At 57.1% G+C, this 21,984-nt stretch overlaps 4 protein-coding genes across 4 annotated transcripts; 2 read left to right on the top strand and 2 right to left on the bottom strand.

Annotated features, from left to right (window-relative positions):
- Positions 1-902: 902 nt before the first annotated feature.
- Positions 903-2,043, bottom strand: GCG54_00005644 (putative mitochondrial carrier C4G9.20c; the record flags this gene model as incomplete). The annotated part of the gene is made up of 2 exons (XM_045405662.1): positions 903-1,711; positions 1,938-2,043. The coding sequence occupies 2 exons, from the start codon at positions 2,041-2,043 to the stop codon at positions 903-905; spliced, it is 915 nt and encodes a 304-aa protein (XP_045264764.1).
- A 571-nt stretch (positions 2,044-2,614) lies between these two features.
- GCG54_00005643 (Conserved oligomeric Golgi complex subunit 3) lies at positions 2,615-5,118 on the bottom strand (the record flags this gene model as incomplete). The annotated part of the gene is made up of 5 exons (XM_045405661.1): positions 2,615-3,211; positions 3,262-4,200; positions 4,252-4,591; positions 4,640-4,956; positions 5,008-5,118. The coding sequence occupies 5 exons, from the start codon at positions 5,116-5,118 to the stop codon at positions 2,615-2,617; spliced, it is 2,304 nt and encodes a 767-aa protein (XP_045264763.1).
- A 481-nt stretch (positions 5,119-5,599) lies between these two features.
- GCG54_00005642 (Ultraviolet-B receptor UVR8) lies at positions 5,600-7,456 on the top strand (the record flags this gene model as incomplete). The annotated part of the gene is made up of 1 exon (XM_045405660.1): positions 5,600-7,456. The coding sequence occupies one exon, from the start codon at positions 5,600-5,602 to the stop codon at positions 7,454-7,456; it is 1,857 nt and encodes a 618-aa protein (XP_045264762.1).
- A 3,982-nt stretch (positions 7,457-11,438) lies between these two features.
- Positions 11,439-13,013, top strand: GCG54_00005641 (Receptor-type tyrosine-protein phosphatase O; the record flags this gene model as incomplete). Its single annotated transcript, XM_045405659.1, has 1 exon — positions 11,439-13,013. One exon carries the CDS (start codon positions 11,439-11,441, stop codon positions 13,011-13,013), a length of 1,575 nt encoding a protein of 524 aa, XP_045264761.1.
- Positions 13,014-21,984: the final 8,971 nt, after the last annotated feature.

The following is a 21,984-nucleotide window of genomic DNA, read 5'->3' as shown; positions in this document are numbered from 1 at the left end:
ATTGGTTTGTTGGCAAGTTGTGTGTGTAACCGAGGGGCTCACTTTTATAATCCCATCGCTGCCTCTTCCGGGCAGATTGAATATGCTTTGGATAGAAAGTGCAGTTTAAATTGAATAGGTATTCTTCGAAACGTAACAGCCCACGCGGAAATCCAACGCCTTGATCTTCCCCTGCAGAATTCGATCTGATCTTGGATCGCGGTATGTGCATTTCCCAGTGCGTGATGCAGCCACACGCGCGAGTCTTTCTCACAGAGAAGAAACTCTTCGAAGCCCCCTTTGGCATTAACATCTCCAGTATTCGAAATGTATCAAGTCAAGAAGGTGGCGGACGATAGGCTAGTCTCATGCATCGCACGCGACCACTGTCACAGCTTGTACTCGTTTTCCGGTGGAGCCGTTTACGAGGATGTGCGGACTTGTCAGAAGCATGTTAGCCCATTACGGAACATATGTTCACCGGGTCATGACTGTGGAGTAAGTCTATGACATGAGTCCTAAACCCATTTTATACCAGCTCCTCATCAATCGTAACGCTCGTGTTAGCCAGGAAGAGATCCGACGTATGATGTTTCTCGAGTGTGGCGCAAAGCTCCAAAGGTAACCCATCCGAACGTGTCTGGGTCTGCCAAACTTTATCGTCCTTCCTCGCCCGATAGTTTATCCTCTTCTCTCGCAAAGGCTTGGACGCCTTTCAGACATCAAGGCGTGAATCAAAATGAGATTCAGTTGATATCACTCTACCGTCCTCACCAAGCAGAGAACCATTGAAAGGTGCCAGTAATCCAGAAGATCCTCTATATTGCTCTACCCAAGATCCTGTCCGATATATGCTCCGCCTAGACAGTCGCCCGCCTTTTCCAAAACCTTATCATCCAAACACAATCCACGTCTCATACCCTCTAGTTGATAGCTCTCATGGTCATCTCGACAACCGCAAAGGTACCAGCGCTCACAGGCATGGCCCTCAGCAGAGTCGGCACGATACCCCTCCAGAACCCTCTCAGCCCCTCGCCGCGGTACGTCTGCGCGAAGCAGTCGCGCATCGTCTTGTACCTCTGCTCGGCGCCGAAGCCGTCCGTCTGCATCTTGCTCTTGACGACGTCAAACGGGTAGCTGCCGAGCCACAGCGCCTCGCCGGCGAGGCCGCCGTACCACGCGACCTTGTAGCTGGGGATCTCCTTGCGGTCGACCTTGTTGCGCGCCGCGTCCGCGTTCATCATCCACTCGAACGCGAGGAACCACACGCCGTACGCCTGCGCCTCGCGCCAGATCGTGACCGCCTCGCCGCGGTACAGGCCCTTGAGCACGCCGCCGTGCGCCGACAGCTTGCGCACGCAGTCAAGCGGGCCCGAGTACAGCCGTGCCGCGCCGTGCGGCTGCGTCTGCAGGCGGATGCGCACGTGCTCGATGGGGCCCGAGATGACCGAGTTGGCGACGCCCGCGAAGGCGCCCGCGGCGTAGTACTGCCCGTATGAGAGCGCGGGGCTGCCGACCTTGGCGGAGTTGGCGGCCTCGAAGTAGCGGCGCGCCTGGTGGAAGGCGCCGAACTGGATGGAGACGCAGGCGCCGATGCCGAGGAGGGGGGTGAGGGTGCCCTTGTAGAAGGCGAGGGGGCCTTCGTTCTTGTAGATCTGGGTGGCGGCGTCGACGGCTGTTGTTGCGGTTGTGGAGGTCTGGAGGCGGACCTTGACAATGTCAAAGGGCTGGCCTGTGTACGATTAGCATGTCAATTCATTGTACCGATCAATTGGGCTCATTGAGATGAGATATCGTGAGATTATCGGTGGTGGGAGTGAGATGTCGTTGAGCTCGGATGTTCTTCCGAAGTCGGCCCCGTGCCGAAGCTTCAACTCGGGAAACACAAACTCATGCTCTCTTCGTTTGGATTTCCTCGACGATAAGACACAAAATGAGCCCAGTCCAGAGGAACTTACCCAGGAGGACCTGCGCGATACCACCAGCTGCACCGGCAAAGAGATCCTTGGCCGTCTGCAGCGCTCCGCCGCCAGCGATCTCGGGGTCGACTACCGCGTCCGCCATTGTGTGTTCTCAGTCTGGATCTAACCCCGCGCCCAATCGCTTATCGGGGCCTCTCTCGGCTCTTTTGGGACAGAGACTTAGTGAAAAGTCTTGTGTTCGCGACCGGATGCGAGACTAGCTGGCAGAACTGCGGCGAGAACACGGCGGCTTCAATTGATCGAGAGGCGAAATGGTGGTTGTTGGTTGAAGGACCCTGAGCTTGAGTAGCTTTAGGTTTAGGTGAGATTTATTTATCAGCTGCCGGTTCCCCAGATAGCTGGTGTGGGGCATGCATCCAAGGCGCGAATGGCGTGCTACCGTTTGGCTCATTGTGGTCCTCAACTTGATGACTCAGCTGCGTTCCGGTTAGTTGTGAGCACAATAGAGTTGGTTTCGCAGTCGCTGCAATAACTTCCTACCTATCAATTCAGATTATCATCGAATTCAGACAGGCGGGCCATCTGAGAAAGACATATAACAATAACAAACAAGTATCGTTGATATCATGGTTAGCTATGCATCAGTATAGTCGAAATATTAATCGAGTCCTGATTGCCCGATGCTGTTTGGCTTCCACTGAAATGTCCAATATCTAGTACCGCCTGATACCCTTCTTCTCCCCGTTCGCCGCCTCTTGCGCCTGCGCATTAATCTGGATAGCCTCCTTGAGTTTGCTAATGACCTCAGGCTGGTTACTGAATGCCCGTTGCAACACCTCGTCCAGCTCCTTCTCGACCTTGCCAATCGGCTTCACTCCCACCTTTCTTTCTCTCGCATCGTTCATCAACTTGCCCCAGCGCTGAGTGAAAGTGACGATCGACTGCCTCAGCAGCTCGTCAAGCTGCTCGCTCATGTCCTCCACCGTCAACGTCTTCGCCGTGACCGACGGCTGCTGCGTGCCGCCACGTGACCACAGCGAGCCGATGCTGATGATGTTGCTGACAAGGCCGACCCAGTTCTGAGGGCTCAAATGGTCCCAGATATGGCCAAAGTGCTGCATGGCGGCGGCATCGCTGCGAATGTCACCAATCTCGAGAGACACGAGTTCGTTCTTGATGATGAGGAGGTTCTTGATCATAAAAAGGTCGGCGTCGGTGCCAGCTTTGATGGACTTGATGCGTGCTTCGGCGCGTTGCAGAATTTGAATCGTTTCGCGGACGATCTTGAAGACGACTTGGCTGTTCTTTTGCTGTTGACGGTGTTAGTCTGTTTCGAATGGATCGGGACGGTAGGACTTACGCTTCGTTCTTTCGGCATTGCTTGATCGTACATGGACAGCAGCGTCAACGCCTGTTTCACCGTGGGGTACGCGTTGGACGTAGACAAGCCATTAATGACAGGCCCGATTGTGAGTGCGTCGTCCTTCACCACGGCCTTGGTGACCGTCTTGGTGATCTCCGCCTCGAAAGAGTTGTCGGTGAATACCCACAGGTGCTCCGTCAGCAGCCTAGCACTGAGTTCTCGGCACTGACGAGCAAAGGGAGACTCTTCTTCATCGTAGTCAAGAACCAGATACTCATTAGTCAGCCAACCGACGACACTGCAGATAGTGTCCAGGTCAGCGGATTGCAGGGAGGATTGCAAGTTTGTGGCCAAGTGCACGATGTTGGCCGGGTTAACGAGCGACCTGTTGTTTGACTTGAGAACCATGTAGGCAGACTCGAGGTCTGAGCTCCATTGGAGATCCAGGCCAAAGATTTTGGCAAACAGGTTAGACTCGTTGAAGGCGCGTTCAAACGTTTGCTTGATGTAGTTTCTCGACGCCGTCTCCACAGACAGGTCCTTGATCTCCTTCCTAAACTCGTCCACGTCGTGCTGCATCATGGGCTTCAGGTCGCGATCGCGAACGGCGAGATATGACTGGAAGAGGTTGCTGACGGTATTGGAGTATATCTCCTTGGCGACACCAGCGATGGGAAGACCGTATTCGTCGTACACGCTATTGACGACTTTGTGGATATTCGGGATCAATGAGTACGAGTCCAGAATCATATCTTGGAAGCGGCCGTAGGCGATCGCATGCCGCGTCGCTTCCGACTTTGTCGCTGCGATTTGACCTGCAATCTCGGATGAGATACTGTCTAGTCGGTTCGTGAAGCCGACCTCGAGCAGATGCAATGCCTTGGTGAGCAGAGACTCATAGCGCGCAAGATAGGATTCAGCATCACGGTAGGTTGTCTAATATTTGAGGTTAGACACAATGGAAGATGAGAGGCGAAGGGACCGTACATGTTTGGCCATGAAGTTTATGCAGGAATCCAAGTTCCTCAGGACCTCGCCGAAGGAGTCGTCGTCTACCAAACGGCCCGCACCAGGCGCGTTCAGACGTCTTGTGACGTTGTCGAGGTACAGATAGAAGTGAATATCGGTGCCAACCTCGTCCGCAAGCTTCTCGAGTCTCTGCTGCTCGGACAGCAGTTCCTCGCATTGCGACTGGAACGACGAAGTCTGGGCTTCCACAGACTGGAACGAATCGGAGAGCGTCGTCAGCAGCTTTAGGGCAGCGTTCGTGTCGTCGATGAGGGCATCGAGGTGTCGTTCAGTCAGCGTCAATTGGTCTTTGTACAGCCTGGTCTCTGTTAGCGACCTTCCCAGAAAGTGAGGATGCCGAACGCACAAGTATTCCTGCTGGCTGACTTCGAGGAGCTGCTCGTCACATTGGTCCAGCACTGGCCTGCGACTCAGACTGGGATCATTGACCTGTGCCGCGACGTCTAGGGCGTCCCAACTCTTGTCCTTCCTCCGTTTCCTCCTCTTCTTCTGCTCGTCTTTGGCTAATTGAGCTCGAACAACATGGTAGAAGTCGGAGTACGACTTGGCGCGGCGCAGAACCGTGGCCTCCGGGGGCGTGTTTATGTCTTCAATCTCTTCAAAGATCTCGTCGAGAGCTTCGGGGGTATCCGACGCTTGTGCTATGCCCTGCAACGCAAGCTGCTGTTAGAAAGCTGTCCATAACGAGGTGGGGTTGAAGCATCGCGGGCTCACGTTGGGCTGCTGCAGGAGCGACTCCTTGCGACGGTGGCCAGATCCTTGCGCGGCAGAGGCAGCCTTCTTGGCCACGTCGGGCACGAAGCTGTACCAGGAGTCGTCGTACATGGTGGACTGCCTGCTCGGGACGGTGGAGGGAAGCTTCGGGGGTGGTGATCGGGGCAAGCTGTCCGTGTCCGGTCTGGCGCCGGTTGACGTTCCCACCTTTTGCAGCACAGCTGTCCGGTTCGGTGTGGTGCTGCCAGCTCACCTCACCTCAGCTTCAGTTGCCCGTAGTGGAGGTCCCTGCCGTAAACTGGGCGGAAAATCATTGGCCCCAGCTGCGATGGCTTTTCGTGGTGGGGCCCGCATGTTCCATCCGCTGCGGGGCGCACGGTCCCTGCACGGGCTGCCAGGGGTCCAAAGTCTAGATTTAGTGCTGGCGAATCGAACTTTTAGTTTTCGTGGATGACCTCACGACCTGTCAGCGACCTCCCGGCCGCACCTCACTCTGCGGTGTTCCTCTGGCTGTCTCAATGCACCTATTGCGATACAATCCGATCCCTTACTTACACCATCTTTTAATCTGATTCATCCTGGGAGCCTCACGATGAAGGCTTGCAGAACCGTCACCCACGCCCGCGCGTCTCTTACAGCGCAGAGGTGCTCTTCCGCCGCCGCACGCCAGCAATGGCGTCGCCATGCCAGCGGAGGCCCTGGCCGTCCGGGCCAGAAGTCTCTACTCGGAAAGCTCATCCCATTGGCTCTCACGGCGGGAGTCGGTGGTGGTCTCTACTACCTGGACGACTCCATGAACGGCCCCCTCAAGCAGCTGCTCAGCGGCGAGAGCAAGGATGCCGACGCCCGCAAGCCAAAGTACCAGCAAGCAGAGATCGAGTTTGAGAAGTCGAGGAAGCAGTCGCAGTCCGGATCAAAGGAGGAGAACCGCGACCTCATCAGCTCCCAGCACCTCCAGGTCAAGAAGAGCTGGGAGAACCCCGGCGTCTACGCCTGGGGCTCTAACGTGGGCAAGGTCATCGACCCCAAGTCCAAGGAGAGCGTCGTCAAGCTCCCGAGGAGGATTCCTTACTTTGACGGGAAGCTGTTGAGGGATCTGAAGCTGACGCAGGATTTCGGCGCTGCCGTGACGGAAAAGGGCGACATTGTGCAGTGGGGATTGGGTTTTTCAAAGACGGACCCGTCACCTGTCGAGACGCTCAAAGGCAAGGACATTTCCAAGATTACAGTTTCCAGCGACCGCATCATCGCTCTCTCATCAAACGGATCGGTATACTCACTCCCGGCGGCCCGCAATGACCAAGAGTCAGGCGCCAAGCTGGAGCCCCAGTCAAAGTCGTCGTCCTGGATCCCCTTCTGGAGCTCCAGCGGCCCCGAGACTGTCAACTTCAGAATCCTGACACCAAAGACGCTCAGCCGCGGTGAGAAGGTCATCGACGTCAAGGGCGGCCTGCAGCACTGCCTGCTGCTGACGTCCAAGGGACGTGTCTTCTCCGCCGCCGCCAGCACCTCCGAGTTCCCGTCCAACGGACAGATGGGCATCCCCGGCCTCAGCTGGACATCCCGCCCCGCGGGTCCCTACGACCAGCCGCATGAAATCACCGGTTTGTCCGGGTTCAAGATCGCCAAGATCGCAGCAGGCGACCTCCACTCCGCGGCCCTGGACAAGGACGGCAAGCTCTTCACCTTTGGCGACAACACCTACGGCCAGCTCGGACTGCCCGCAGAGGCCATCTACCAGAGGATTGACGTGCCCTCCCTCCTGCCCACCGCCAAGCTCTACGCCAACAGCGGCCTGATCCCCAAGATCACCTCCGTTGCCGCCGGCGGCATGAACACCTTCTTCACCGTCGACGCCGCCGAGGCGGGAGGCATCCTGACCGCCGCCACCACCGACGACCTCGCCCCCGCGCGCCGCATGCCCCGCATCGCAGCCGACCTCTGGGCCTGCGGCCAGGGCGTGTACGGCTCCCTCGGCACGGGCAAGTGGACGCACGTCACGCCCGGCCCGGCCAAGGTCAAGGCGCTCTCCTCGCTCTTCGAGTTCGACGAGCAGGCCAATCGCATGTGCCCGATCCGGCTGCACGACATCTCGGTCGGCAGCACGCACGTGTCGGCGACGATGGACAACGTGACGCGCGTGGGCGCCGGGGCGCGCGGCTCCGAGAACGACACCAACTGGGGCGCCGACGTGCTCTTCTGGGGCGGCAACGAGCACTACCAGCTCGGCACGGGCAAGCGCAACAACCTCAACGCGCCGGGCTACATCGGCGCGCTGGACGGCGGCGCGGGTGACGCGCTCATGGGCCGCGGCGGCGAGACGCACCGGTTCCAGCTGACGCCCCGGCAGACGGTCCGGCTGGGCGAGGACGGCAAGGGCAGGAAGGTGAGCTTGGAGCAGCGGGTGGAGTGTGGGCGGTTCGTGACGGCTGTGTACTCGGGCGTGTAAGTGGCCTTTGTGCTTTTCTGCGACGGCAACGTCAACGCGGACCAAGTGTTACACGTTTCACCATTTAGGGGGGACGTCACTGCGATATTGGGAGGAAGAACTGTGCTACTAAAGGAGCTGTAGGAGAAAACTGAAAGGATATAACCATGTAATTTTACACGCAGACCAAGAACATGACCGCTATAAGGCCTGAGGTCGACGAGCTATGGGGGGAGGGCGTTTCTGGCAGGGATACTCGACGCGGATGTAAAGCAGGCTGGACGTCGTCGATAAGTCGGAGATATTATCAAAGGGGATGATCAGCCTCAACAGGCCTGCCCCTTTATTTTTGCTTGGCCAAATTTCAACTCACCTTCTTTTTGCTTACTCGTTCAAGAGTCTTGGTGTATCCTTGTTTGTGGGATGGTGGTGGGGGGCCTCTGTAGATCGTCCGCGAGATGCTGCAGAACGTGAATCATCTGAAGTCTGGTCTGTGCTTGGCGTTGTTTTCGAAGGAAAAGGGGTGGTGTGCGGTCAAAGTCGCTTCGTTCCGAAAAGGCTTGCTCGGCGAAAGTCTGGGTAAAAACAGGGCTGTGTGATGGTATCAGTAGCAACGTAGGCAACTTGTGACGACGGCAGAGAGTCGCAAGCATTACGTGATGTATGTTGCATGGAACCAACGCATCTCGAGTCGTACGCCTAACGCAACGACTTGCCCAAGACGACGATGACACTGTAGCGAATGGCGTGGCTTCCGGGCTTGGCGGGCCGGCTTGGTAGTAACAGACCTTAGTTTGGATGCCTTCTGCAGCCGATAGAGTTATTCCAGAAGCTTGTCATCCGGAACGGGGGCAGCGTTGGAGGGGAGGGGGAAATTAGTACCGAAGTGTAGTATCTCGGTCTCGTGTTGACGGATCGTGCCCGTGTGGTGTAGTTGCGAGAAAGTCGTCTCTGATGATGTGAGGCCAACACAGACGCATACACACACATGGAGCACCGACGCCACGGACGATTCACCTTCCATAATGTTTGCTTTCCGCTCTTTCCAGTAAGTAGGTTTGCCAAGCCTTTCCCATTCCGCTCGTGTTGGGTAATCATCTACGGCAAGGTATCTAAACTTAGCACCCACACACGCATGCGCGGCGAATGGCCGAATGACTTGCAGACAAACAAACACGCACGCAATACTGCGGCGCTACGGGCGACATGATCTGCTCCATGGGAAATAAAACCGTCGGGGTGGAACAACAAGCCGAGAAGGGCTCTTGCGGTTTCTGCTTACTTTCGTCGGCAGAACACACTCGGCCGTGACAGGTCACAGGCGGCGGCGACGGCGGGCCCGTCCCGTCCGCCACCCATCTTGAAATAGGAGTGTGGCGCTCGCGCGATCGGCAAGTTTCGTCGAACCTGGCGGTTCCGCCAAACAGACGAACGAGATTGCGGACGAATGGGGGACTTTTGATATGCCCGTGGGGGAGAAGAGAGAGGGAACGATGGACATTGATTTTCCTCCACAGCCTCCTCGAAGAGGTAACCCACTCGGCATCACTGGACCGACCCTGTCCGACTGTCGCACTTGAGAGGAGAGACGTTGAATAGGATGTTTACTTAAACTTCTTTGACTTTCTTCCGCAAGAAAAGTCTGAAGACAGAATTCTTGTAGAGGGAAGATGCCGAGATACGAGCGGCCAGATCTCAATCTTCCAATCTTGGCTTGTGGTGAAGGTTGCTCGTCAGTTCAGCTGGAAGTTTTCCGAAAAGTTAGTGGAAACGGCCAATGAGACGGCGGGGATTATGCCGTGCGGGAGTGAAAAAGGGCGGGCAGCCCCCCGTTTCGGGATATGGTTGCCGCTGTACGGTGAGCTGCAGGGAGGTGGTTTAACTGAGGTGCCAACCTGCCTGCCCTGCCATGCCATGCCCTGCAGCAGCACCAACGCCAGCACCAGCAGCACAGCATCGGGGAGGAGTGAGTGAGGCATGGAAGCCCAATCAGTGGAAGTGGGCTTCCAGCTCCTCGGGACGCGGCGGCAAGGCGGAGGCTAGTGGGGCTACAACGCCCTGGGTCCCCCCTGGCGCCGTGTCGCCCAGAAGCAAAGATGCCCCCACCTCGCCATTAGCCCCCCTCCCCCAAAGCAGGTGCTACGGTGCTAACCCCCTAGAAACCCAGCAAAACCTCCGTGCACTGCCTTGAAGGCCCCTGTCAGCCGCTGCGGGCGGGAGGCAAAAAAGACACTGAACCTGGGCAGGGCAGGACAGAAGACAGGCAAACACTGCGAGCGAATGCTGCCCTCCACTGAGTTTGACGAGGTGCCCGGAAGCCGGGAAGAGAAAATAAAGCCCCCTGGCCAAAGTAAAGTCGCATTTGCAGATTGCAGGAACAGGGAAAAAAGGGACGGCTAGATTGTATCGAATTCCATCGGGTCCAGGCCGTCTTGCCCAATCGCCAAAGTCCGCCCCTCGGCCGGAAACAGAACGTGCAACGAAGCTGGATCCAGGGAACTTCCCAACCAACCTGCCTAACGTCTGGACTCTCGCTGCTGTCATCATCTCACGTCTGCTCCCCCTTAACTCCTACTACCTACTCCGATCATGTCTCGATAACACCCGCCCACACGTCCGGAAGCCTCATCTTGCGCCGCCCTCCTTTCTCTTTCCTCTGGTCTTCATCCTCTCCCTCGGTCTCTTCTTCCGTCAACCTCCTCCTCCTCCCACTGCTCAGCCAGGCTCCACGTTGCTCGCCCTGCCTGCCCACGTTCCCGTTCGTGGGGAAAAAGACGGGAAGCTTTTACCGAAAAGAGAGAGCTTGCGATACCCGCCTTTTTTTATTATTATAATCAAATTTCAACTCCGTATTGTCGTCCTAATCGTGGCAATTTCCGCTTCCGAAGCAAGGCCAACCAACCCTCTTCAAGCTGTCTTTTTTTCACAGCTTTCTTCTTTTGCGGCCTCCGCTCACACGCTCTCTCTCTTCTCTCTTGTCAGGGTTTCCTCGCTCTCTCTCTTTTCCCTCTCCATACCTCCTCCCTCCCTCCTTCTCTCTTTTCCGCAAGAAAACAAAATCAATACTTGTCTCCCTCTACTCTCCCCTAATATCAAACAACCTTTCCCCCGTCATCCCACCACCCGACTCCCTTCCTGGCCGACGGCACGTGCCTCCCGAGTGACACAAACCAAAAAAGAAACCCGACTCGTGACGCACGAACTAGGACGCAGCACGCCCTCGTCCACGCACCGCACGCCCACGCCCACGTTCACGCCCCCCGACTCTGCAGCGAGCACCACCGAGGGCCTATCCATGCGCGTCTCTCATCCCGATCGCCAGGAACGCAGCTAGTGCCCTGCCACTCGTCATCTGTCGAGTCCACCCTCTCGCGCGCGCCTGTCCTGTCGTTGGACTTGTGATTCACACACATCACACTGCCCGTCTGCCTGCCTCCTGGCCAACGGCGACACATATTTTTTCTCCTTTGATTCTTTCTCTCTGCCTCATCCCTACGGGGTGCAAACATCTTCTTCTCCCTTCCACCAGCAAGCACCCCTCGCCATCCCAAGGGAAGCCGACAAACCAACAAAACTCCGAGCCCGCCTTACGGTTAAGCTACGCCGCACCAGACGCCCGACTCGCTCTACCCCAACTTTGGCCCTCGCTGCACCTCTCCGTCTCGCCGGGCCGCCACGCTATATCCAAAAAAAGAAAGGAGCTTCCTGCAGGCCGCCGACTGCCACCACACTCACCACCACCACCACGGCGGCCCCCAAAAACTCTGACGACATTACGGCCTACTTAAGCGTCCCTTCACGCCGGGCGGTGCTTCGCACCATCTCGCCGACTTCTTTGACGCTCCTTCCGTCAGCTTCATCGCTTTCGCGGTCATCCTCCGACTTCCATCCGACGAGCCACCGAAACCCCACCGTCGTCGCAACAGCTTCACGCCTCTACAGCGCACCCCGCGCACCCACCGTGACATCCTCAGCCTTACCAACGCCACCCCGCGCGAACAAGATGGACCACCTCCCGAAATTCCGCAGGAAACCAAAGATCCCAACCATTTCCACCACCGACGTCAAGCCCCCGCTGTCCCGCAACGGCAGCGGCATCATCGAGCAGGAGCACCCCTCGCCCCAGCAAATCTACCCCTCCACGACCGTCACCGTCACCAGCAGCGGCCGCCAGTCCCCGAAGCCCGGCCTGCGCAAGTCTGCCTTCCGCGGCTTGCATCTGCGCAGCTCCGGCAAGCGCGTCCGCTCCCCGCCGCCCGCCGCCCTGCCCTCCTCGCCTCCGCCCGCCATCGTCTCCCACGACGGCGTTACCTCTTCGCCGGCATCCACGAAAAATAAGGAGGGCAGGGACGATGCCGCCGCCAGGGCATCGTCGGATAGGGAGAGCCGGGCGAGCTCGACCCCCAAGCCAAAGATCCCGGCCTTCCTGGATCTCTCCACCCCAGGTAGGAGCCCCTCGCGGAGCCCCTCTCGTTGGAAGCCCTCCAGAAAACGAGGACTAGGCGCTGACCATGACATGTCGCGGCTGCCCACAGACCTGGAGAATAAGTTTCAGGAGCTCGTCTGGCAGGAACGCAACCGCCTCGCCGCCGGCATGGCCCCCGACGCTAACGAGAACTCGAAATGGGGCTCCTTCAAGCAGACCGACCTGAGTCGCGGCGTCCAGGACCGCTACTTCAACATCAAGCCCTGGAACCACAACCGCATCAAGCTGCGCGTCCCCGAGGACGAGCTCGACTACGTCAACGCCTCCACCATCACCTTGACGTCTCCTTCGAACAAGGACCTCGAGCCGCTGCGCTACATCGCGATGCAGGGCCCGACGCAGGCATCCCTCGACTTCGTCTGGCGCATGGTCGCCGAGCAGCTCTCCTCCCCCGTCGTCATCGTCCAGCTCACGAGCATGTTCGAGAACAACCAGGCAAAGTGCTTCCCCTACCTGCCCATGGACGAGGAGGCCGACGGCGGCGGCTGGGTCCTCAACGAGACGGACGGCTGGAACGACGGCTGGACCGCGACGCTCTCCTTCGACTCCCTCGAAACGCTCGAGAACGGCGCCATCGAGGTGCGCAAGCTGCGGCTGCGCGTCGGCGACGAGGACGAGGACAGGATAGTCTGGCACATGCTCTACACCAAGTGGCCCGACTTCGGCGTCCCCGCCGTCGACGACCTTGGCAGCTTCTTCACCCTCATGCGCCTCTCGCGCGAGTACAACACCGCCGCGCCCGCCCCGGACACGCAGCCGCGCATCATCCACTGCAGCGCCGGCGTCGGGCGCACGGGCACCTTCATCACGCTGGAGCACCTGATGCGCGAGCTCGACGAGGGCGCGCTGCTGGACTACGACGCGGGGGCCGGCGGCGCGGGCGAAGATCTCATCTACGCGACCGTCGACGCGCTGCGCGAGCAGAGGCGGAGCATGGTGCAGGCCGAGGCGCAGTACCTGTTCCTGTACCAGGTGCTGCGGAAACTGTGGCAGGAAAAGTACGACGTGGAGGACAGCAGCGACGGCGACAGCGAGCCCGCGGCTAAGAGGCTCGAGGTCGACGAGCGGTCCTCCCTGTCGTCTATGGATTGACGCCCGGTTGAAGTCACGGCGAGGAGAACGAGGGGATCGGAAGACGACGACGACGAATAAACACCATAACTAATCATAAGAGCGGCGGCGGCATGGGAGATGCGAAACATACATCGCCCTCTCTTTTTTATTTAATCACATGAAAGCGACCAGCAGCAGCAGAAGAAAGCATCACCGGCGGCGTTTCTCACGGGGCGGGAAGTAGCATGAGCATGAACGGAACACACACCCGACAGGGCGTGTAAGAACACGATACCAAGACGCTGGACTCTTTTTTTGATACCCGCGTAACATGGCTATATTGGAAACAGGACAGAAACATTTGGAGGCGGCAGACAGATTTCTCGTGGGAGGATTGGATTGTTAGCCGCGCAGAGCGACGGCGCGCACCCAATATATATTTTCAGATACCCCCATCCCCGGTGTCCTTTTGACGAAAGTCAAAAATACTTCCTCCTCTTGCAAGTGACCCATATGCGGCATCGTGAAAGTGTTATACGAAGGCTCTCATTCATGACATGACTTGATCTTGTGGCCGTCCATATCTCATGGCAAACAAACCCTACAACGGAAAGCATAAGCAATACTGAGGTTCATGTGACAGTCCGCGGATTCCACGGGCGGGGGTCCAAGCCATAGGGCGGACTTTTGGGCTTTGGGCATTTTTTGGTGTTCGCTATTCTTTTTGGGCTGTGAAGCTCTCCCGCCCTAAATCCTCTCAGTCTCGGAGCGAGGTCCGAGGTCCGACACACACAGTCAGATGCACCCGACAGCTACGCGCGATTTACATCGTGTGATATAGAGGTAAAACGCCGAGAATTCACTCGAAAGATCGGTGTCCTCCAGGAATTAGTCACAGAGCGGACGCCAGGGCAGCAACAAAAAAGCAGAAAAGTTTGAGGCCCGCGGGACAAGCATATAAAAAGCCTCAACGCCTAATAAGCGCAACATTGCGGATCAGTCCGGCGCCAGCTGAAGGCTAAATGATTGCAGAATATGACGTATCGTTTATTCAGCACGTTAGGTTGCTTGTCAAGTCGTTGCAGAACGATTTTGGGACACGATGATTGGGCGGTTTCACATCGCGGGTCCAGATCTCAGAAGGGGAAGAAGAAAATTGGGCTCGAAGGTTTAGGGAAGCTGCCGAAAGGTGAGATGTGACGACGCACGCAACCCTGCGAGGGACGCGCACGTCCAAATCTCCCATGCCTCTCTCTCTCTCTTTCCAGGACGAGGAGGTCGATATATGGACAGTGCACAGAGTTGCGGTCAATCTATGCGCAGTCCTTTTGATGAACCGGCATTGCAGCATGGTTTGGGGCCGTTGGTCCGAGGTTGAACGTTCGACGTGCAATGTGACGAGCGTTCTGCGATACCGGACTCGGTCCGATTCAGCACGACACCTCAGCCGGTAACGTCCAGGGTCGGCATCCATCCTCGGGAGAGGGAGCATGTTGTCGACCTCACCGGGCCATCTCTCGGCGAAGGAGGCATGTCATTGTCACATGGGGGCAAGTACGCGCGAAACAGCAGTCGTCTTCTTGACCGGTCCCGGGGCCTCCCGCAACTCGGTGTGAGATTGCTGACCGGGGGTTTGTGGAGGTGTACACGTGTGGTAAGCCGGGGTTCGGGAGCGAGGGAGGGAGGTACGGGCCTGTCCCTCGATTTGCCCATCGAGTGAGACATCCGCGCTTTTCTGTCATCTGCGACTTGCGATATGAGAAAGATGAGTTCTCCGATCAAACTCCGGATTGCCTTGCATGTGTACCTAACGGCCATGTGACGGTGACGAGACGGCCAGGATGCAGGATGCGTCATTTGCTATGTTGCGAGGGGTTGCATCTGACAGATCGCCGGCGATGAGATCGTACAACCTCTCGCGGAAGCTCAAAGACGAGAAGACGTACGCATCTACTCGATCAACAGAGTCAGAGAAACGGTAAAGATGCGCGGAAGACCTGAAGATCCTTGAAGCTTGACGGATAAATCAAAGGCCACGAACAGCACACGGCCACTGCAGGAAAGGTCCCTGGTTCGATGGTGATTGCCCGGTGTGCCTTCCAGTCCAGTCTATGCCCCTGAAGGGTCCATCGGTAGAATGCGCCGAGGAGGGTCACCAACCGAGACCGAGACCGTCCGTCGTTCAAGCAATGGTCAAAATCCACATTTCTCCAACCCAGACTTCTGAAGCGAAGGTTATCAACTTGTGAAAATCTCTGGTTCGGTGTGATGGGCGAAAGGGGAAAAGATGAGATGACCGGGAGTCTGATGGAGGCAGTTCGGACCGGCGCGGCTAATTGGGGCCGGCTGGTCTTGGTATTCCCGGGCCCCGTTTTTGCCCATCGCTTTCGAGTCCGGCGATTAAGAAAGTGCCGTTTCCAAGTTGTCATCCTCGTGGCTTCGTGTGGAGTGGCATCCTAATGGCCGCTTTCCCCGGACTTTGACGTGCCCGAGAGGTCGACGGTTCCATTAGTAGCGCCGTTCTCGGAAAATGCGGTATGCTGTCGTTAGCCGTGCGACTTGTCGTTCAAAACTTCGCGGATTACTCTGTAACTCAAATGACGCTTGTGCAACCGGCAGACGTACGTGGTGTCTTCTCGAGAGCGCCTCGAGTGGTGTGCGAAGACTGCGAGGATTCGAACGCCTGCTGCAGTGACATCTTGTGCCGTCGTTACACGGCAGCAGAGCACGGAGCAAGTCGGGTTGCTGAAGCGAGGTGCAGCGCAACTCGGCACCACAGGCTGGGGAACGAGACGAGATGAACCGGCAAATGAGGGGTCCGTCGACAACCCCGGATTCAGCACGGCAGGGTGCGGCGCGTGGTTGTTTGGAGTTGGGGTTCCAACGCGCAGCGGAGGTTTCTTTCAGGCGCCCTCAATTCAGCCACCACGCGCGTTGTGTGATGACGGGCGGCCAGTCGACGAAGCTCTGCCGCTTCAGAGTTTCCCTCCGGCTGTTTAGGTTGGTGTGCCGGGCTTGATGATGTAGTGGATGCGACTCCCCAGGTGTAAGTTGACGTTGATTCGCATGCATCGAAATGGTGTAAGTGGTGTCCGACGTGTCTGTGCGTTTCTTTCCGCTACCCATCATGACTGGCAGCAAGCGGCCGGTTGGCTGATCGAAGCGTGGGCTTGACACATGGTAGAGGCGCATCGAGGGCTGCAGGGTTGCGGTGAAAGCCTAAGGGGGTCTTTTCATTTGGAGCACCCGCCGAGCTTGACCTTTCGCTCTCTGCATCCCGGAGCACGGACATTGCCATGCGAAGTGGCGCCTTGTGCTGCTGGGATTGAACTGCTGTGGCACTTGTTTGTTCGAGTGCAAATGCGGGTGTACCTGGATATTATTGCGTTTGGTCAACACCAAACTTGCGGGGAGCCAAACGGGCGCGGAAGGCCTTTGCTTCCTCTTGGGCGGTGTTGCAATCCCGAGTGCGCGGTGTACGATGCAGCGAGTCCTGGTAAATGACGATGCCTGTCAAAAGTCTCTTTTGTGGCTTTTCCTGACGTCCGGATCCCAGATGACGCCCTCCCCGAGCGACGGTTCATTGAGCTTGAGCTCAGTCGGGACAAGCGCATCTCTCGTGTCGCATGGGTTGAGTCAGTTCTTACAACGACCGCCAGAAAGCAAGGCGGTTTCCCCAGATAATAGTAGCGACCTCCAAGGTCGGCGCAAGCTTTTGGGTGCGGCATGACAGCGCAAACCTGGTGTGCCTGCTTGTGTGTGTGGATGCGCTGAGAAATGGTGTGGGTGAGAGATGAGTTGGCCCAACGGGCGGCAGTTGAGAAGAGAAGCGAGGCTGGATTGGGATAGGAGGAGAGCGAGGCTCCATCCGGCAGGGTTGCTGGCGGGCTTCAGACGGGAAGAGACCGCAAGTCCGGGAGGATGGATGGGTTGGAGCCTTGAGGTGTCTCGGACTGCTGGCGTTGATGTCGAGTCTGGCGGTGAGACGACATAGGGAGAGAAAGTGAGGCCTTCCTTCATTGCAGGTATGGGGTCAAGCACTGTACTTGGGATGAGGTTGGGTTGGAGGTCGTTGTCATAGCTGCGGAAATTTGATTTGCGGAGTGCGCAAAGCATGAAGGGGAGATAAGCCATCGAGATGTGACTTGTCCGGCAGCGAAGGGAGTTTGATCCGGGGAAAGGCAATTCCAAGGAACTGACAGCTGCGCACGGCGCTGGTAGGTCTGGGCGCAGCCTCATGACGCCGACCGCCTCCGTTGCGGAGTGGTCGGTGTGCGCTGTTAAGCACCATTATCGCATGGGTGTAATTTGAGGCTCGAATCTGGCGGAGATAAGTGGAAAACTTGCAGCAGGAAGTGGTCAGAGGTCGGTGCGAGATGCGAGGTGTGTAGAAGACAGGCTGAGGCGATGATGAGAATGACGATGATGTTGTGTGCAGTGGTTGGGAGGCAGGCAGGTAGACCCGCCCGGAGTATTAGTCGGTTCCTTGGACGGAGGGATACTGGAAGCGAAGGAAGCTGGTCCCAGTTGAACACGTCCCGTCGCGGGCAATTTCAACAGCACCATTTGTCTTTTGCCTGTTTCGTTACTCTCGGTGTCGATGCCATGCCGAAGGCGACGATGTTTCTGTCGCTCCGTAGGTAGGCATCCCGAGCTCGGGTCCAGGTTGGTCCATGTGACGTGGTCTCAGTCAACCAGCAATCCGGGCTGCCGAGCAACATAATCACATGCTCTGGGTGTCATCTGGTGGTTTGAGGTAGGATGACGAGGCAGAAAAAAAGGACAGAGGCAGAGAAAGCGAAGGGATTGAGTTTGAGGCAGGCACTGGCCCCCGTTGGAGGCTCTCGTCCCTCTTTCGTCTGGTGTTTTGATACGTAAGATCTCACGTCCTTTTGCTGCCGGCGAGTCAAGAAAGGTGCGCTAACACGTATTACCGCCGGTACTGTTTCCGATGTTGCAGCAAGGCGAAGCAGGGCTGTCGCTGTCTCGGACTAAGTTTGCAAGTTCAGGGTCTCTACATTAGACAACGGGAGGAAATGTGGTTTTCTTGAAAAGTGACAGCCAGGCCAAGAGTTAGTTCCATTAGTAGTTGGTAATTAGAAAAGTAGCTACCTGACCCGACATTTGGCTTTCCGCTCCGACGTGGAAAGCGCGGGCGGTGGCCGGACGTTTGGGACCCTGCTGCACTGCACTGCACTGCACTGCAGATGCACCCTCTCACTGCCTCGCCTCGCCTCGTCTGCAGCTGCACCGGTGGAAGCGAAGCAGAGGCGGCCAATGGCAAGCACAGCCATGGGGGCTTTTCTTGCAGTTAGGAATCAGCTGCTGCGAAGGAAGCGCCTGCTTTCCTGCCTGCCTGTACTAAAGGCAAGTAAAGGGAGGAAGGGACGTGAGACATTGAGGCGTGGGCTGCAAGAGCAGAGCCCCGCATTACCTCATCCCCTCCTTCCTCAAGTGACACTCATGCAAAATCAACCCCAGACGACGCACGAACTCGAGAGGGAAGGAGCGGTGCGTGTTGAGATGAGACCTGGCATCACGAGGCCAGCGCTAAGATGCAGTCAGGGGAGCTCGCTGCGTTCTGGCCAAACATATCGAGTGCGATGCACGTGCTATTCACGATGTTTACTCAACAGCGTGCCGGTCTGGGCCTTGATTCAGTCCCGTCCACGAAATAGGCCGACCGAGTCGAGGCGATGCGAGGCGAGGCGAGGCGAGTCGAGTTGGGTCTACGTATGCAACTGTTGCTGGTCTCTAGCTGCACCTGCGACTGCCTCTGCCTCGGTCGCCGCAAATAGCTCCAGCGTCCGGGAAAACGAACAACAACCTGGCTTCCATCCATTTGAGGCAGCAAGGCAGGAGGATGAAAGAACCACCGAGCAAAACAGCCGAAATCTGGAACCAAACCTGAACCTGGAATAGCAACAGCATCACTTACCAACGGCACGAATAGAACGAATAGAAAGAAGCCTGGGCCACGTAGACAACTCGACACCGCCAGATGGACGGGTAAAAAGAGATCCATCCATTCCTTTCGAACCCCTTTCATGCTGGGCCGATTAGCGATACCTCACATGCCGCTCACGTTTTGCCAAGCCCCTTGCCAGGCACCTTGGCTCGGGCAGCTAGAAGGTATTCCCTGCGCTAGAAGTGGTGGGAAAGTACCCGTTCCCGTCGTCTCGGTCGAGAACAGCGGAAAGAACATACCGAGTTGGAGTGGGCCTCTCAAGTATCCGTACCTGCACCCGACCTCGACCTCGACCTCGACCTGCACCTTCGGTGTTGGTATTGGTAGGTATTCGTGGTGTTTGCTGCCCTGCCGTGCCTGCCTGCCCTGTGCGCGCTCTGGACCGTGCTGTCTGGTCCCCTCTGTTCCTGGCACCGCACCGCTGTCCTTGGCCCCCACTAGAGGAATTCGAAGTCTTCTGGAAGGTGTGGACGGCCCAACCAACCCACGCCCCCGTTCCTTCCTTCGATTTCTCCTCGTCACACCCCTGACTGTCCAACGGGGGCCTGTCTGTGTCTGCACTTGCCGTCCAACTGGGTCTCTGCTTGCACCTGTCTCCGACAGGGGGGGAGGGGGCCACTTCTCTTTTTTTCTCGTCACTGGCTCTTCCGATCAGGGGGACGGTTGCGTCGGAGGGGAGAAGGAGCAGGAGGAAACCCTTGTTCTCATGTCAGTCGGGCAACAGACAGAAGAGGAAAAAAAAGAAAGCTGCACCGCAACCATGGGCCGTTATTCGGAGCAGCTTGGAACTCGAGATGCCGCATCCTGGCCCTTTTTTTCACCTCCATGGTCCTGCATCAACTGGGAGCGAGCGACTGCAGCGCCAGCGGAGTACCACGGAGAACAACGGCGGCAGCACCTTTCACGGCGGGGAGTGACGGCTGGGACCATTTTTATTTTATTGAAATGATTATCGACACCTCCAACTCAATCTCGAACAACGTTCGATTCACCAATGCAGATTGATTCCGCCACTTGGCCCCTCGAACCGCTCCCCCTCCCACTCCCACTCCCACTCCCACTGCCAGAACCCACCGGCCCTCCGAACCCTCCACCGCGGCTCCATGATCCGTCCCATCTAACACCGGTAGTGTTTCTGTCCATTGCTGACTTGGAAACCTTGTCCTGCCAGCTTATTGTTATTATTGCCATGGTATTTGCAATTGAGAAGCTTTTTCATTGCGGTCCTATGCAGGAAGTAGCTTTTGTGGCCGTCTGCAAGCCTCTAATATTGTGCCGTTTTGCTCTTGAGCCTGGATGCTCCATTGACATACGAAGTGACCACTCGCATCGGCGCTGGTACGTACGCCTGCTCCGCTCCGTTGCGCTGCGAGCCTCTTTTTTCGATGCTAGTGCCGTGGCGCCGCTACAGAGGAAGCTGTTTACGATTACATACAAAATATCGTCGTCTCCATCGAACCGCTGCACTTGACTGGCGTCGGTTCGAACGCGGCCCCCACAGGCACGCGACGACGAAGCCGAAAAAAGACACGAGAGAGGGGGGTTTTGGGAAGAAAATCGTGAGCTCCACGAAATGTCGTGGGTTGCAGACGTGAACGGGACATGGACGTGGTCCTTTCTTTCAGTCTCCTTCATTCGGCCAGGGGTGGGTCGCCGGTTCTAGAGCGAGTCAACAGCCCGGCCCCCATCCAGCCAGTAATCACTCATTCTTGGTGTTTTCCCATTTGTTGCCCTCTTGTTCCCATTCCCGAGTCCCAGACTTTGGACTCCATATCCCCGTCCCAGGTCTCAGCGACCCCAGTTGCGCGCCCAATCCCGTTGAACCCTGGGGGTGTTCTTTGTCTCCAAGTCCCAGTGTTTTCAAACTCCAACTCAAGGCGGACCTGGCTTTCGAGAGGCGACGATAATTCCTGGCTACGTACTGGCCAGATTCGAGAGAGGGGAAAAGAGACCGAGAAAATAAAAAATAAAAAAGCGTTATGGGCGTATTTCCCCGAACACCCACCCCGCCGAGCTTACACTTGCCTTGGTAAAACCTTCAACCACGTACCGCTAGTACCCCTCTGTTCCTTTTCCTGACAGCCCGTTGAGGTTCTCGTGGCCTCCTCACTTTCTGCAAGTCAGCCACTCATCGTCGAGTCATTACTAGCGGCCGTGTCATTGTCGCTGTCAACCTGCCGTGCTAGAAGCAACCGAGAGAGTCGGCCTGCTTCTCCAAGACAAGACAAGACAAGACACGCCAACAAGAAGACTGGACGACTCGATCCTCCCGCCGTTGGTGCTACTCTTTTTACCGGCGCAAAAAAGTAAGTGAGTGTTGCTGCTTCTTACCACATCGAGTTACGAGCTTCATCCGCCAACCAACCAGACCAGCCATCCCATCCCAAGCCAGCCAGTCCATCAGCATCGAATCGAATCGCCTCGTCGCATGCGGCCGGGACTTCCCACGCTCCTCATACGACACGAACCTGCACCTTCCGGGATCCCCGCCCATCGTTGCTGCTTACCTAGTGCGGCCTGCGGTTTCTTAGCGTTCGCGGCAGCCAACTCGCTCGTCCGCCGTCACTCATCATCACTCACCCGTTCGTTACCTTGCCCACCTTGCCTTGCCCACCTTGCCTTGCCTACCCTACCCTACCCATCATCGTCCTCATCCTCGTCCTCGTCCTCGTTTGTCGTCCGCGGCCTCGCATCGCACTTGCCTTGGTTGCTGCTGCACTGCTGCACTGCATCCGCACCACACCCACTTATTCATCCACGCCCACTTACTCGAACTTGCCGATACTCTCTTACTCTTTTTTCCTTCTCGCTCTCATATTACCACTCTCGCCGTCACTCACACGCGCACCCGCACACCAAAAACCGCACACACACACTCGGAGAGAGAAAGGAGGAGACCTCTTATTATTGCCATCGCATCCATACACCTCGCCCAACACCACTTTAATCTCTTTTTTCTATTTTGTTTTCTCCCCTCCGACCTGACGTTCGCCTTTTCGACCTCGCCTCCGTCGTCTTTGGGCTGTCGTCCCGCAAATCCGA

The sequence above is a fragment of the Colletotrichum gloeosporioides genome, assembly GCF_011800055.1.
Source record: "Colletotrichum gloeosporioides strain Lc1 chromosome Unknown consensus_41, whole genome shotgun sequence".
NCBI classification, from domain to species: domain Eukaryota; kingdom Fungi; phylum Ascomycota; class Sordariomycetes; order Glomerellales; family Glomerellaceae; genus Colletotrichum; species Colletotrichum gloeosporioides.
Note: the sequence above shows the minus strand (reverse complement) of the source record. Positions and strands in the feature narration are given on the sequence as shown.